General features: G+C 38.7%; 1 protein-coding gene across 8 annotated transcripts in view; it reads left to right on the forward strand.

The window, feature by feature from the left end:
* The window catches only part of DISC1 (DISC1 scaffold protein), a 199,713-nt gene that overhangs the window by 161,383 nt on the left and 20,541 nt on the right, over nt 1-17,789 (forward strand). For 6 of the 8 annotated variants that reach the window (XM_030499706.1, XM_030499701.1, XM_030499700.1 and 3 more), the window contains exons 11-12: nt 9,055-9,298; nt 15,044-15,088. In XM_030499706.1, the coding sequence (XP_030355566.1) occupies nt 9,055-9,298; nt 15,044-15,088 (289 nt within the window). Of the gene's footprint in view, nt 1-9,054; nt 9,299-13,315; nt 13,392-15,043; nt 15,089-17,789 lie in introns of all 8 variants that reach the window. The other 2 variants (XR_003993512.1, XM_030499703.1) reach the window with 2 other exon arrangements.

The raw sequence follows: 17,789 nt of genomic DNA on the forward strand, positions 1-17,789 counted from the left end.
CACTATTTGGCCAACACTCTCATTTTTCCAGGTGTGTCTTCCTGGTCACAAAGGTTGAATTTCAAGGTACATTCCCACATGATGACGATATATCATCTCTCCCAATTGTATCTTTTCTAAAAGGGCGTTTCTTTGTCCTGTTGTTTTCAATCGTTATGTATGCTTAATTTCTGTTCAGTCAGCGGTACACAGAATGATTCACATTCCCAAATTCACTTGACACTGAAAGTCTAAATCTGTTATCCTTTGAGAGAGAGGAATATATTGTAAACTGTTGGATCTTAGAGAACAGAACAAAAATAATAGGAGAATTGTAAATTCCTTCTGTATACTTCCTAACACTTGTGGTCAGAGACTGTAATAAGCAATGAGAGATCAGGCTTGTTATTCTAAGTGCTTTGTGATAAGAATGCATTCTTCTATTGGTACAAATAGCCATTCCTGTTATTGCAGCAGAGTGGATTTGTCAGAATTTGGCCTCAATGGAAATGCTGTGCTTTCTTCCTGTGCCATACTTTTGGAAACAAATGCATTTTCTTGGATTTAGAACTGGTTTTGACTTTGAAAGCCACCGAATTGCTTCAGTTTCAGTGGAAGTTACTGGAATCTTTTGTGGGATCTCACAAAGGTATTTGGGCTTGTGCAGCAGCTCAGCTGTTTGAACAGAGCTTAGGTGAATACATAGATCTTGAGATGCATGCTTTCCAAAATGAGGGCCTAATTCATGCTCTTTTTTAAATCTGATTTTGGATCAAATATTAAATAGTGCAGAAAAAAAAAAATCTTATTCCAGCAATTCCCATCCAGTCAAAAAAACCCCAAACAGCCTGATCTGACTGTTTAATGACATTGTGGGGCACTGCTGTTATTGTAGGAGCCAAAAGCAAGTGGGATGCAGACTGAGTTATCAGAGTTAGTACCAAAATTGAAGGTGCTTTATCAGATTATGAATGAGGTGAACGATAAACAAGGGGTTAGAATCTGGCTTTATGTGGAGAGCTTATTAAGAAGAATTCCCTGGTAGCATTCTCCTCATCTATCAAAGTTAAGTTTTTTATTCTTAGAATAGATTATTTCTAATAGATGTTTCAGAAGAGGTAGGGACAGAGGACCATTACTCTATTCCTTTTTTTAAAGACAAATAAATAGCCCTGAAAGCAGGTACTAAATTTTCACATTGTAGATTAGGCAATACAGTAAAAATAAATTGTACAGTAAATGTAGGGACAAAATTGAGTAGTAAATTCTTACTACAAGGTGCCTTCCTTCTTCCCTTGTAAATTACTTAATTTCCTGCATTCGACATTAGTCCCATTCCCGCATCCACCTTGCATTAAGAATCAAAGTGAAAACCATCAGCTGCAGCAGTCTATCACTTTGTGTTTCCAGTGGAGATAATTTAAGTATAACACAGTGACATTGAATATTGATGGAAAGATGACAAGCCGTGATTAAAGTTTTGTGCTGGGTAAAATAAATGGGTAGCGGATTGAAGAGAAAACGTCAAAAATATTGTTTGGTATTGTGTGGTATCTTGTTTTTTAATAACATTAATCAAATGTCCATTGTTGGTTTTAAGCACTAGAAAAATGGTTCTTCCTCCTCGTTTTGAACAGGCCTTTCAGGCAAGAAAAGGCAGACATGAAGTGTGTACATTTCATATAAAATACAAGGTGGTAGTTCTGTCCTCAAGACACCGATATCAGGTTTTTTTCCTATGGGGAGGAGAAAGATGTCATGATTCTTAGAAGATTGGTTTTAGATTTTAGTTTAGATTCTAATCCTACACTATCCTGGATGCAGTAGGTAATGTTTTACTGAGTGAAAGAATTTGTGGATGATGAGTGCAGCTGATAGGCTTAATTTTTTTAAAACATTTGGCAGAAAATACTATCATATTTATGTTTTTCTATTTACTGTGCTCACTCTGAGGGGTTAAGTATGAATATTATATGAATATTATATGAATATTATTTCTTGTTTGTTGGTGTTAGCTTCTTTGAAAAATCTTAATGTCTTAAAGGGAAGGAATTTTTAAAGAAAAGTTTTATGAAGCCAGTTCAACTTAATAGCATTTGAAAGGTCTGAGAAAATTCCTTAGGAATCTTAGAATCTATCCATCATAATAAAATGCATATATAGTTTTTTTTTTTCTTGATTTATACAATGTATGGAATTGGTGATGTAACCTCATTATGCATAGGTTCGAAATGCCCAAAGCTGATTTAAAGTATTAGTGTGAGAATGTAATGACTCTTCATGTGAGAAATATTTTGATACATTACATATAATTTAGATTTTCTTGGGAGGAGTGCAGAGTGGAATTTATGGGAAAGGGTGCAGTTTACATCTGGTTCATCACGTCGTTAACATACAGGTATTGCAGTAAAACCTAATGCTTTATTAGATCAAAATCTGTGGAACTAGAGAGAAGAATGGATTTCTGGAAGGAGATAAGACATGGTGGTCCCCCTTGCAGTTAGTCCTGGCCAGTGGCTTGCTTCTAGTCCTCCCACCTAATACAAGGCTTGTCTTGCCTTCTGCACTAAAGGTGGTGTTCTCAATAATGTATCTCAGCTGCTGATAGAAATCATTCAGCTACAAATGCAAAGTGGGAAACTGCCTACACTCACAGCTCCCTTTTGTTTACCTTGCTTTGACAATTTGATATGCACATTTGAAAATTCTTTCCCTCATTTTGCAGCGCTGTGAAATGTGTAATAGTTACATGGTACATTGATTTTGCTTCAATGTCATTACCACTATTTTAGAAGTATTTTTACAAGTTAAAAAAGCTTATTTCCTTCGTATATGAACATCTTTACATCCATCCATCTTCACGTATTATGAAGTCCTTCACCAAGGGTAAAACAATCCAATTAAAATTGTTTAAAAATAGAACATAATACATATAAACATAACGTGTAATGTACATGTTCTCAGCTAGTTAATTCTATAATACAGTATATACTTATTCTGTGCATGGTCTTTCATAGGATCTTCATCTAAAGACACTACCTGGAGTTACCACGAGTAATAAAATGGCAGTGTTACCTGCTGGTAACAGCATGGAGGGGAAGGAGAGAGGGAGGGATGGAGGGGAGAAAATAGGGAAGAAGAGAGTGAAGTTTTCAACTGGAAAGAGTATAAAGACTCGTGAAGATTGTCCCTGTAGTCAGACCTGCAGAAATACACTGAACCTGGAGTGAAAGTTCAGATAGGGGTAAGGAGAGATGTGAGAGAAGCAAGGTCCGTGCAGCAGGCAGCGCCAGTCTTAAGGAGATTCTGCAGCGTTTGAGTGGTTGCATTCCTGCATGGTATTTTTCCTTCCAAAGTGGTTTTGCTACATTTCAGTTCTGTTCTGTAAGGGTTTTTTATACTGAGCCTAGGGCATCTGTAGTGTTAAATATAAATAAAATATATAAAGCATAAATATAAATAAAAAGCAGGTGTCTGCTCATAGTTGGGGTTCTCCACTAAGCTTTGTCTGAAATTTGGCAGATGTGGGCAAGGAGGGGCTTGAACTGTTACTCTTCTTTTTGCTCACAAAGTCAAGAGCTCATAGCTTCTAATCCCCTAAACGTAACTTAAAAGACTGTGGTGGGTGTTCCATAAGAATATCATAGAGGTTGGATCACCTAACAAAGACACAGGATGCCTGGCTCCTGGTATGCTGCCTACTGCACCTCCAGGTGTACTCTGCTCTGTTACATCCCCGAGTAGAGGAGGATGCCATAGCTACCACATCGAGGCTGGTTTGGTCTGGGAGCTCTGCTCTGTCCCCTTCTGCACATTTGCCTCTGCTACCGGGATGCTGTGGAAAGCAGAGCCACTATAGCAGTGTGAAAGTAGCATCTACATCTCTGCGCTGCACTATCATGTCCTGTCTGGTATGCTGGATGTCTTTTGGCTAGGAAGTTATACAGTGGGCTTGTCTGTGGCTCATCAGGTTTAGGTATTGGAAAGGTTAACCAGAGCAAAATTTTTGGGTGTTGAAGATGTAGGAGTCTAGAAGTTAGATGGCAATTGTGAGGATTGGTTTTTTGGGCACTTGTGGTTCTTGGCCAGAGTATTCTCTAGTAGGTCAAACATCACATTTAAAGAGGGTCAGTTATCTGTTGTTTTCTAGATATTATTGTGGTTTATAAGGAAGAAGGCAAGGTCAGAGAAGCAAGTTGCTTGTGCCAGAGAAAAGTACTGCAAACTGCAGACTTTGCCTAGGAATTCTATCTAGTCTCCAAGGCAGGTGTTAGAGTGGGTTGACATGTGATGGGAGTGTGGACTCTCCTGACCTTCTGAGAGTGAATTTTGTTTTTACGTGAAGTGCAATAATAGTGCTGAACAGTAAGCCAGTGTTATCAGTGAACTTTGAAATAAGGAAGTGGGAAGAATGTCTCTTGCACTGGAGGACAAGCAGATGATGATACCATTATGAAGTCAGTTCATGAGATTTTCAACTTCTAAGGAGATTGGAGAGAAGAAACACAATGCAAGGAATTGAATTGTGAAATTGAGGTTGTATGAAGGGGTTTATAGGGCTGGGGAGACTTGCAAGAAGAAAAGTCAAAAGAGTTTTATTTCAGATGTTTAAAAGAGGTGACTTTATATTCTAGTGCACAGGGCAAGAAAAAAATAAAGTAAGTTTTGGTGTTCAGCAGACTCCAGGTTTTCTCTGCTCTTTTCCGTGTACCTTCTTTCTTCTTTCTTTTATGTTTATCAGCTGAGAGCTGTGATCTAATAAGCTCTAGCTGTACCTTCTTCCTATTAGTCTGCCGTTGCACACGAGCCAGATGGAGAAAACAGGGTTAGTGCCTCCCTCTCTAGAGCCTTGCATGAGCCATGCAAGGGGGTCATGAACCTTGTAGTCCATGGTTTGTTCAACAGATTGGTTGTAGGCATCTTAAAATATAAGAGCTAAGGTTAAAGATGAAGAACTGATCAGGCTGGAAACGTTTTTTTTTTTTTTTTTTTTAATGAAGGAGAAAGGCAGAAGATATTCTTGAAGTATTAAATACCTCCTTCTTAAATCTAAGAAGGGCTTTTAATGCATGACTGTGAGTTAATGTGATAAACCAAATAAGAGGAGTGGATTTCTGCTACCAGTAAAGCAATATGGTTTTCTTTCTTCCTTCAAGCATTATTATTCCATACTGTCTTTCCCTTGCCTCCTTTGTTCACTGTATGGCTGTTGCCTTAAGAAAAGGCAACAAAGGCATAACTATAGAGTAAGAAGAACTAGTTCCTTCCCTTTGCTGCAAAATATAGATAGAAGTGGGTGACCAAAATATAGAGAAACTTTCCCTAGTTTGTACAATAAAGTGACAAAGAATGGGGATATAGAACAAAGTCTTTTGATTCTGCAAGCCTCAAAACTTTCCAGTCATTTTAGTTGTTCTAATGAAAATCCCTGTTGTTTCTGTCAGACTATTTTTGTTGCATTTTGTTTGCTTCCTTGTCAGAGAAAACCACCTTCAGGCTCAGTGAATGTGTGTTAACATGAGTGCTAGGTACTGGGAAAAGATAAGTTCGTACTTTCCTGAATCTGCATCTTGGAGTGGCTCACTAATTAGAAGATAAGTGTCTAGAGTATTTCTTCTTAGTGAAGTATGAAAGTAACCTTCTTACGAGGTTACTTTTACCTCTTAAGTTGGCTTTTGTTTATGCAGTTTCTAAATAAATGTCTTATTATGTAGCCTTTTAGCTTCAGTCTCACTCTCTTGGCTTTCAAGATGTGTCTTCTTACAGGGATTTCCTGTGAAATAAGCAACTTCTTCTACCAACACATAATGTTGATCTCAGGGTGTTACAAACCACTTTTAACAATTCACTCACCAATAGACACTAAAGACAATGAGATTTAAAGTAGTGACATCTCCCCCTGCTGATTCTGGTTTGCTTTTGAAGAGATTTTGGGGGACTTTGTTTTGGATTTTTTTTGTGGTGGGTTTTTTGTTTGTTTTGTTGTTTTTTGTTTGTTTGTTTTTTGGGACCCCCCCCTTTTTTTCTTTTCCCCCCCAATAGGGTTTAATATAAAACCTTCTGCTATTTTTACATGGGCATGTTTTCATTTAGGCTGTAGTGTTCAGGAACTGAATGTGCCTTTTGTATGTATGCAGAGCCCTCAATAGGAAAGTCATGTTCTCCTAGTTCCAGTTAGTACCATAAATAGCTTTAGAACAATGTTGTTCTGAGACACACATACAGAGTCCCCACTGGTATCTTTGCGAATCTTGTGAAAGGACAGAGGAGCAATATTCTTGGGATTTCAAGGAAGAGAGAGAGAATCCTTGTTGGATATGACTCTTGGCATGAATTTCACCCAATGTGACGCGTAGATTGAAGATAACCTCTAGTTTCCTTGTACCCTCTGGTCTCTGGTGGTGTTTCCTAGAAAACTACTTGAGTCGTGGTAAAGGCATCTGCAATTACAATTTCAATTGCTACTTTATGAAGAGAACTCAAGGACAAATCTCTCTATTCCGCACTCATTTCCTCCTGTCCATAAACATCTCAATTTTTCTGACAGGTCTTTCATCATCATCAACTTGAACTAATCCAGAATACTCCCTGCTGTGTCCTTTTGTGTTACTGTGGATGTCTCCGCCATTCTTCAAGTCAACCTAGGCCTGCCCTTGTAGGTTCTTTCTGCGTAGCTTCTGTGAGAGAAGACCTGCCCCAGCTATCCACCCAGCTAAAAAAATTACTTGGGTTGAGTCTTGCGTCTCACTGCAACATCCATTTCCCTGGCCGTGACTTGACAAAAGCAGTCTTGTCCTACTCTCATCCATTCAAAGTGGTCTTGACACTGCAATGACTGTTCTCTTTCTCTTAAATTCTGTGTTTCTGATAATTTCAATTTGTTTGCTTTTCTCCATTGGTTCCCTCTGTCCTGTCACATCAAATACAACTACTAGCCTTCAATGTCAAGGCTGCTCACAATCCTTTACCACCTACTTAGTCTTTTTATTTTTTTTAATCAAAAAACTAACTTCCATCTGCAGATTTTAAACCACATTGGTATCAAAAACTTGCCCATTACATTTTTATGCTAGCATCTTTTGCCTTTCTTACATGATTCCTTTATGGAAGGATGAAGATCTTGGATATCCACTGACCTGTTTCATGGCCTCCTGCAGGTCCTTAAAATGCTCATTCACTGTGATACCTCAGTGTATGTGACAGTGATTAGACTAATTAGTTACTGATGTAACAAATTAAACCATTGTACTGTAACTAACGTGCCGTGTTCAGTCCACTGTGGTCTCTGTTTCTTCGAACATCCTCATCTGTATCTTGCACAAAGCCTGGCACGTTGGACTCATGAGCACTCTGGCACTTGGAACTTCACAATTCATAAGTGATTAGGGTATGCTTTTTTGTTGCTGCGCCTATAAATGGTTGGTGGATTGTGATTTGTTGTGGATTCCAGCAAATTGTTCCTGACACCTCCACTGAACTTGCCACATATGACACTTTGTTAGTAAAATACAGACAGGCATATAGCACCCAGAGGTTGATATATCATAAAATATTTATAAGTATAGGAATAATATAAAATCTGATCCCATCTTGATCCATCATTTTCAAAAGTTGCATACATGAAAAACTTTTTTCAGTAAAAGCATCCACGTATTTTTGGCTTCATGGAGGCTGCAAATGCACTTTGAACATGAATAAACTAAACTCTGAAATTCAATTGAGCTTAATTTCACACCTGATGTAAAAGCCTAAAGATTTTTACATGATGGTAACAACATAATTTTGAATAATTTTTGTATGTGTTTCTGTCAGCTATTTGCAGCTTTCAAGTAATTTCCATTCAAAAAGTGTGTTTGAAAAATGCTTCTAGGCACTGAATTTCAAACACAGACTAAAAGATGCAGAGTCCTTGGGCTTAGGTATGTAAGTTTAGTATAACCAAGTGTATATGCATTCTCTGATAAAATGGAAGAGTTCATCTTAGCGTCTCAGTGTCTTAGTTTAAGATATATCAGAGTTTTACAGATACAGTGGTAAAAAAAAAGATATTCTTCAAATAAAAGTAAGCTATTAGTGATATGTTCAGTAACTGCTGATTACTAAAACAGGTGCCAGTCAAAAGCGTGTTGACTGATGAGGTGAGTCGTGACGACATATATTAAATGAAGATGTGACCGCATCTCTTGAGAGCAGTGTGATCTTAGTATTCAGTGTCTTGTTCTGAAAAACTACCTATGCCTAGAATTCCCATTTACTTCAGGTGGAAATACCTATTGGATCTCAGGAGCAGTATTTGTAACATACATGGATATCTCTGAGAGATGATCAATAGATTAAAAGTATGAAGAAGTTTGGTATTTTGAATTTTGTAATACTTTTTTCTTTGATGGGATAACAAAGTAGAAATAAAAAACAAAGCACATTAGTGAGAGATAAGGACAACACACAGAAGTATAAGGCTGAGGGGGAGTAAGAGTATTACAGTTCCATCTAATCAGATTCACCAGAGTTGAAGTAAGCATGTTTCAGTCTAACAAGAAATATAGTGTATATATTTTCCAAAACTGCATTAAATCAGGTCTAAGTTTTAGAAAATATATACACTTTATTTCTTGTGCCCTATTACAAAGCCAATGCCTTAAAAAAATATCTTTGTGCTGAGATGTTTATCCATGATGTTCTACATCAAATTTGGGAAAACCACATGACTACTTTTAGGATGACAAACCTGTATATCCAGTAGCATGAATGAAGCTCTGGTTGTGATTGCAAGACCCTAGTCTTGGGTCTGATCAGGAGAAGGTCACATGTAGCCAGCATACAACATACAGTTGGAAGCAACATCTCAGCACAAAGATATTTCTTTAAGGCATTGGCTTTGTAATAGGGCCATAATTTTACTGCTTTTCAGTTTGAAATCACTTGTGTTATCTCTGTGGAAGCATTTCAGCTGCTGTTGTTCTTTTGTTGTTTTTAGTTTCCTAACTAATAATAAGCACTCACCCCAAAAGTTTCTTGAAATAGCAACTATTCTCCCTGAACTGCAGTTTTATTTTCTTTTGGCTTTTATTTCAGCTGCGGGAGCCAGCTGCTCCAAAGAGTGTGGGAAGCTGACTTGGAGGCCTGTCAGCTGTTGATCCGAGGGTTTCAACTGAAAGAAACGAGTTGCTGTGGTTTTGAGCAAGAGGAGAACCAAATGGATGAGATGGAGATGACTGCTGATAGCCAATCTGATTCTGAGAAAAGAAAAGAAGGTCACTTTCCAAAGGGCATAGAGTGGGGCACTGTTCCCTGTCCCAAACACAGCGAGCGAGAAGAGGTATCTGAAATATTCTACAGCTGCATTTCAAGTGATACTGCTGGTTTTCTTTTTGAGAGGAGGAGTTGAATCTGGGCGATGGGTCAGCAGGGCAGGTTAAGTATGAACTTAATGTCTGACCTCCAATCTGGGACATGAATAAAATAGCTTATTAGCTTCTTGGAAGCCCTTCAACCCTTTTTCTTTTTACAATCAGTCTTTTTAAAATGTGGAAATTATTCAGGCAATAAGTACAGAATGTACATCAGGATTTAAAGGAAAAACAATTAAGTATTTAACACAAATTGTCAGCTGTTCCTCATCTCATTGATGAGTGTCACTCTGAGTTAGTTCTGCTGACTTGTTAGCCTGCATGTATGTTAGCTGAAGTGGTGGGGAGAACAAGTTTTCCTCCCCTAGTGAAATGGTCAAAGGTTTCCAAGCTCAGATGCTGGTAGGCTTCCAGCATCCAACAAATATTAAAATGAGGAAAAAAGTCATAAGGCTTAAATGGTTTGACAGATTTCTAAGTTTTCATGTTCTGCTCTGGAATGCCATCCATGCTCAAAAAATATACAGCTACCTAATAATCTTTTAACTGCACTGCCAAGGCAAACAAGCTGTTAATGAGCTTCATCAGCCCAACAGCACTGCTGTGACAAAAAGACCCTCCAGCAGGAGTTGTCAGTTTTATTATCTTGGAATTTTTTTGGCAAAAACTAGAAGTGTGCTTAATTACACCTCATGTTAAGAGCCATTGAACTGTGTGTTACGTTGAAAGCTGATGCCTAATTTTGCCTTTATACTTGCTGAAACTTGGTGGAAAGCAGGCCCTTACCTTACTGTAAAATCTTCTCGTTAGTAAAATTCTGGGTGTGGGCTTCAAGAGTACTTGGAGCCTTTTGCTAGGGAAAATGGTTTATGGACTGACTCCACATAGACAGTATTTTTATTAGAGATGGTCAGCTGTGACTTTGATTTGCACCCCCAGCCCCTTCTTATTGTATTCCTGATGAGTCTGATGAAGTAATGAGTTCTGTTGGTTATGGAAAGCTGCAATCCCCTTTCAAAAGTGCAGCTGAGACGCTCAGGGTGGGGTTTGGGTTTTGTGACTGTTTCTGTAGTACTCTTGAGATTTGTGCTGTAGATGATCACCTATTTCACCTCTGCAAGTCCAGATCGTTTCCCTGGAAATCAGCATTGCTATCCTAGAATGGCATCTAGGCATGAAGTGAGGGTGGCTTCTGGTTCTGGAGAGATGCGCAGGACTCAAGACAGACAGGTTCCCCATATGTTTAACAGAAGAGGAAAGCATACCTGCAGTGCTTCCGTTAAGCTCCTCTTTTTGAACTTGCTTTTTAATAACTTCCTTCTGCCTCTATGAACCATAGAGGGAACTTTGGGAGACTACCTCCAAACTTCAGCATTTCATCTAAGTGCTAAAACTTTGTGGTATAAATGCCTTTGCCTGGCATACGGCTTGTCCTGGCACCCTGAACAAACTCCATTTTGAGAACACGCCCAAATCCATTCAAAAGCAGATGTGCAAATATAAACATGAAAATGCCCATCAGTATTCCTGCATCTGTTTCCACAGTGCTCCTAGGACTGACAAACTTGACAGAAAAAAAAGAAGCAGTTTTGTTAGTATAAGACTGTTTGTTCATTTTCCAGCGTTTACAAAGAGTTGAGCAGCACAGCTATATTTTACAGCTTAGTAGACTAGCCTTCCTCTGCTTCAGTGCTGCCTACAGCTTTGATCGAGGCAAAGTTATGCATCAGTGATGACTGCAACCCCTTGCAACCATAGACAGCTCCAACATATAGACTATATTCTGGTTCTGGAATTAGGAATTAGGATTGGTCTGCTTGCTTTTGTACTTTCAGGAGCTCGGATTTTTTCCTTGTTCTGGGGTATAGTAATTTTACCCAAACGAGTACACTTTAGGTAGTAAAGTTGGTAGGATCTCAGTATGAGTGACAGGCAGTATCTAAACTTTTAGAAAAGAGCAGTAGCATAACATTCCCTAACATCTCCTAGTAGTTTATCACAGGGCAGAATATAAAACCAAACAAAAAATTCTGACAAATCATGCTAACTTCCAGTTTTGAAGATGTTGAAGTGCAAGACAGGATATGTCTTGGTGTGTAAATGGACTTGGTTGAAAGATAAATCCCTTCTGAAGCATGTAAGTGGTCTGGTATATGGTACTGCATTGCTTTTATTTAAAAATAATTTGATGTTTGTGGCCAAAAACCCCACAAAACAACGGTGGTGTGGCTTTTAGCCTCTAAATTTAGTCGTTCGTATGACTTTCATAGAAAAACTTACTCTTGTCCATCAGTAATGAACCTTTCTATAGCCATTTACAGCAAGTGAGGATACCTAGTAGAAAAGCATGTATTTGTCAAAATACTTGGTTTGATATTATTTAAGAAGGCTGTGGTATCCCTGTGAGAGAACTAGCTTGATGTGGTTGCCATGTTTCTAGAATGACTATTCTCTTCAACTGTGTCACTTCTGTTCCCCATCGGGGAATTTCTAGAAAGTGCTGTTGGTCACTGAAACGGAAGGAAATAGTGACATTCTTTGTATTTAGAGGTTACTGAATTTCTTGCTTCAAAACAGTATAGAAAAGGGTAATAATAGCATATGTGCCTATATGCCTTGGAAGGTAAATTACTTTCCCAGGTGATTGATTTACTTTATGGTGAAATGTTGTAAACGAAGCTCTCCAGTTATTTATCATGTCATATCTGGCTAAGTATTACTGTGGATTGGATATTGGTTTTGTTGATGTATACTATAAATACAGTTTCCTTGCATATAACTATGTCTTACTGTATAGGTTTCATTAGAAAACAAAGAAACAAGTAAGAAATGTAGTAATAAGAAAAGTAGATGACTTGAAAGCACCCTTCACTTAGATCCTCAGCTACTGCTTGCAGAGGGGGTGTCTTTCATTTTTAATTAAATATCCCCACTAGATTATAAAATATGACATGTTCTGGTATAAAATATGTAAGATATAAATTCTTTGAAAGTTCAGATATTTCACTGTCATGTGTGAAGCACAGGTTTATTAACTGTCAACAGTTATTTTATAGTCTTCATAACTGTGTTCTCTAAGACAGAACAGATTTTATTTTTTTTTCCCAGTTGTGTAGACTGCGGCATCCCAAAATAATCCAGTAAATCAGGTTTCCTTTATAACTGTTAACCAGGGAAGGTAATCGCATGCTTGGGCATCTCAGCTTGTTGATACATCGTTACTAATTCTTTGGTCAAAACTAAATAAAGTGAGGCCAGCAAAAATCATCTTATGGAACACGTAGTTATTTAAAAATTAAGACATACTCCTCTCATACAGAAAACTCGTTAGGTTTAAGTATTTAAAAAAATATGTTGAAGTTATAGACATTATTACTAGACTCTACCATGCGCAAGTCAGCTTGTTGTGTTTGATACTGCTTCTTGAATTTCCATATAAGCTTGTACTCTCCAGCTGGTAGCTATCTTGATGAAATTAGGGTGCCCCATCACTGAAGTTGTAATTTGTCTTTTTCTGGCTAATTTGGCTTGATTTTCTCCGAAGTCTTTGAGGAATTAAATGCGGGCTCTAGTTTTCATCCCAGAATTTTTCCATACTTTCAAACTGACTACAAGTTATTTTGCCCAGGTGACATGTGAGTGAGATCGAAGTTGTTATGATCATTATTATATATATTAAAATATATATCTGGATGATTTTTAAAATATACAGTAACATTTAATTTCTCTTCAGAGATTAACGCCTGCTTTTTCCACTCCTTAGGATATCTTGCTTTATTTTTTTGCTTGTTGATAATGTATGTGTAAGCAAAACCTTGTTATAACACCAGAAACAGATGATAACTAATAAACAGAGAGCATGTGTGTGTGCTGGGACCTCCCTAACACCAAATATCTTGATGAACATGAGTATGTGTGCACCTGCAAGCTTGAGTTCCTGACCTATCCTTTTTTCTTCTTCTTCTGCTATCTGGCATGCTGTACAGTGCTCCCTCTTAATCACTATGAAGGAAAGAAACACCTACTAGATTTCAAGAAAATTGAGGTGATTAAAGTTACAAGGTAAAAAACAAAATTCAGTAGTGTTACCTTTTGTAAGTCAGCATTTTTGGTAGTTACCCTGTCAGAATTCTTTGCAGATAATTTCTCATATTTTCACCATAAAAGAAACAGGGAGCAGAGGTAAGAGTAAGGGCTGCTGTCTTTTCCCACCTCTGCATACTGCAGTTTTGCCATCTGGGACAATGTTTTGAGATCTTCTGTAGAGCACTCTGGTGTTGGGAAGATGTTCTGTAATTGTAAAGCCTTCATGCGACTCCGTATTTTTAAGATACTGAATGTTCTAAGTGATACTAAGTGGACAATTATGAAAAGATAATAATATTTAATGTGGTGTCTGTCATTAAAAAGAGATCATCACAGGATGTGATATTACATTTTTCAGAATGTAGTGATAGCAAGCACCAAGAAAGCCTCTGTCAGCAGGCTGTAACTCATTACTGTGCATTGAGATAGCCTGTGGTCCAGGAGGCAAATGTGCAATGTGTAAAGGACAAAGCCTTTAGAAAGCTAAATAAACTGGCATTCATTTGAGTTTTAATTAAACATTGTATTTGTAGAGCTGCAAAAATAATTCAGAAACTTTAATCTTCATTTTAAATGTCAGCATTAAGCATCACTGAAAGTCAGTGTTTGAGTGTTTTTTGTATTGATCCAAGCTGGAAAGGATTTCTGCTGTAACAGGCAGCTGGCTTGTACACAATGGTCAGATTATTGTTGTACAGTCACGTGTGGTATTACGCAGTATGATGCCCCTGAGCGGCGTGTGATCCTGTTGTGCAGTATCTTCTGGTAAAAATACTACCTCTTTAGTTAGAGATCGTAGCATCTCAGTAAGCTTAACACTTACGTATATTTTGCAGTAAAAATGTAATAAAAAAATTAATATTACAGGTAAAAGAAATCAAAGCAATCTCTTTTCAGATAGATTACTGAAAAGAGTACCCAGTAATAATAATGATCATACAGCAGAGTAATGATTTTGCACTTTATCATATATATGTACATATCTGTGATACTAAGTATTGCTTACCAAAGCAATATCTCTATCTCAGTTTATTGCAAGATTATCAATACTGTTATGTGTGATAAGAATTAATGATTATGCAATAATGTTAACATCAAATTTCTTTGCTCCTCAGCTGATCAGTAAAGTGTTGGCTAGTTTCTTACAGACTTTACAGATGAAGCAAGTTTTGAAAGAGGAACTGACTATAGTTAGCACGTGTTAACAATACAGATGATCAGTGGGGTCTCTTGTATGTCCTGCCCAAAGCCACTTACAGGGTTTGTGCCCAGAAAATTCTTGTAGACTCCTGAATGGTGTATAGATCCATAAAAGCTTGATAGAAAAGTTTGGTTTAATCTGTAGTTAGTCCTTCAGCTTTAGAGGCTGTATTCCTTGTGGGTTTTAACTGTGAAGCCAAAGGCCGGCTTTAATAAAATGTATTCAAATTTAGCTTTAAATATTGGGTGGCTACAACTGCTCCATTATAAATGCGATTGAAATGTTTCATGCGTGTGAAAGAAAATGATGTAATTGTTCACCTTATGTAACTTTTTAATGCGCTATATGGTTTTTGTAAATTCCATTGAAATCTTACTGTTTATATAGCATGTGTCTACCGTATACTTAATAATTTTGTCTCTAACAGGTTACAGAAGACATTTCATTTGGAGCAGGGGGTTGTTTATCTGAGGTAAGTGTTTTCTAAACAGTGTAGTGATATTGTACAGGCTTTTCTGGGCCTCAGAACTAATGGCACTTCATAAAATCATAGAATAGTTTGGATTGGAAGGGACCTTAAACTCATCTGATTCCAACCCCCCCGCCACGGGCAGGGACACCTTCCACTAGACCAGGTTGCTCAAAGCCCCGTCCAACCTGGCCTTGAACACTTCCAGGCATGGGGCAGCCACAGCTTCTCTGAGCAACCTATTCCAGTGCCTCACCACCCTCATGGTGAAGAATTTCTTCCTTATAGCTAATCTAAATCTACTCTCCTTCAGTTTAAAGCCATTTGTCCTTGTCATGTCACTACATGCCTTTGTAAAAACTGCCTCTCCAGATTTCTTGTAGGCCCCTTTTAGGCACTGGAAGCCGCTGCAAGGTCTCCCCAGAGCCTTCTCTTCTCCAGGCTGAACAACCCCAGCTCTCTCAGCCTGTCTTCACAGGAGAGGTGCTCCAGCCCTCTGATCATCTTTGTGGCTTGTCAGGCACAGTGTGTAACAGGAATTTCATCTGAATAAAATACTGTATGTTGTCATTTTTAACTATTTTCATAACTAAAAAGACATCAGGTCCTAGTCTGTATATTTAATAAAGTCTAGGATAATTGAGTAACAGAAGATACATTTCCTGAAAGTAAGTGATGAGAAAAATCGGTCTACATACAAACCAAGAGCTTAGATAATAGATGTGTAAGGAGAGTTATACTGGTTCTAAGAGCTGTACTAATTCAGTCTGGTCCATTTTTTTATTGGTATGCCTTGGGTTGCAACTTACGTATTAAGGAAATACAGTATCCAAGCATTGTGTCCAGCCAGCAAATTAATTACACAGGTAAGTAACCCCCAGTCACCTTTCGTAACAGCATACATGTCGCATGTAAAGTACAAGTGGCAAGTGCTCAGCCAAGGAATAATAAATAAATAAAAATTGCAGTTGGGATAACTCTTCAGATGAGGCATTTCTTTGGATTCCCACCATGAATCCAAAATCTGTGGAGCAACTGGAGCAATGCTCCAGGAAACATAATCTAACTGCAAGACCAAACTCAGATTGCTGACCTTGCATACAAGGAGACTGTGACATGAGAGCACACCCAGGATAGACTGCTTGGCTGTGTGTGGATTCAGCATTAATAAAAGCAGGAAGCCTTGAGAGTGAAGGTGAACTTTGCGGAATATGCAAATAGCCTTTCTTATTGTTGAACTTTGCTGTGAATTAAAGCAAAACTGTGCATGTGCTTGTGTCCACAGATGGTGTGAAGTAGGGGCAGTTAGTCCCACAGGATAAAGGTAGCAAAAAGCCCTACTGCCAGCAGGGCAAAACACAGAGAGCATGTTGGTAGTGACAGCTGCCAAGACAGCAGAATATTTGCTGGAAACTAGACATTCCCATATGGTCTGGACCAAAGCAAATGAGAGTACAACTGCATGTTTATGTCCAGCAGTGGCCCGCACTGGAAGCTGTAGTACAACCCAGCCCTTGGCTGAAGTTGTTCTTTTGCTTAACAGGAGATTTGCCCAGAGCACGTGTGATGTGTGTGCTGAGTTTACACATGCGCCAGAGCTCATAGGCACAGGGGGCTGCCGTTGTAGAAGTTTCACTAAGAGTTTAATATCTCAGAGTTCTCACAGGCAGAGGAACTTTGCCCTTTTAAAGTTTTGAGGGGGAAAAACTGCAGAAAGAGAATAGAGAGCAATGACACAAATAAAGGAAATGGAAGTTTGCTAAAAAGCCAGGCCCTACCACACTGCCACAGCTAGATTGATGCTGACTTGTAGACAGCTCTATGAAACTGTCAGCACCATTTACCATGTCAGGGCTTTGCCTAAATGCTCCTTCGATACTCTGGTCCCCTAATCCACTGTTGTCAGTCCTCCCCACTGCCTGCAGGAGAGCACCCTGTTAGTCATTCCAGATTGTTGCATCTTAGTGGCTCGGGAGCAGAGATGCGAGTGAACAATACTAGAAACCACCTAGAAGTGATATCCAGCTATGCTGACTCTTAGCACAGCAGGGTGTGGACACTAGAAAACAGTTTGGTGCTTTTGTTTCTTTTCTAAGTCCTGGTCCACTGTGAATTTTTATTGGTAAGTCAGTAAACAGCCTCATCCTCCAACAGCAGGAGCTGGAGTTGTCCCAGTTTAATTAAATGAGTGTAGTAGTGCACACTCAGTTTAGGAAGCCTGCATTCAGGGAAGATCTTCAGTCTGCTAGAGATGAGGATGGGAAGACCGCTGTCACCCAGGCCACAGCAGGGTGCTGGAAGGCAGTGGAAAGCTCTATTCCCATGTAGATGCTATTCCAGGGACATTCCTCCATTCCTCCAATGGAAGATGAGGGGAAGAATTGGCAACATCAGGTTGTAATTTTGATGAGTCATTAAATACTCCCATGTGGTGGTGTATCCCTGTGGTGGAGGGAAGGGGATCAGTGCAAGCAAACAGAATGTGGGAAAAGCTTGTGATGATGGGGCGGAGGTAGGACACAGTTGCAAAACAGCTGTCTGCGGAGGTAGGAAACAGTTGCAAAACAGCTGTCTGGAAAGCTTTATGCCTGAATTGTTGCATACGAGAAACTCAGGAATGTGTTGTAGTGCTGCAGTCTCCTAAATATATATAACGTAGACTGATGGAACAAGCTAGCAGTCTGTAAGTGGAAGGTAATAAGAG

The sequence above is a fragment of the Strigops habroptila genome, chromosome 10 (assembly GCF_004027225.2).
Source record: "Strigops habroptila isolate Jane chromosome 10, bStrHab1.2.pri, whole genome shotgun sequence".
Classification (NCBI taxonomy): domain Eukaryota; kingdom Metazoa; phylum Chordata; class Aves; order Psittaciformes; family Psittacidae; genus Strigops; species Strigops habroptila.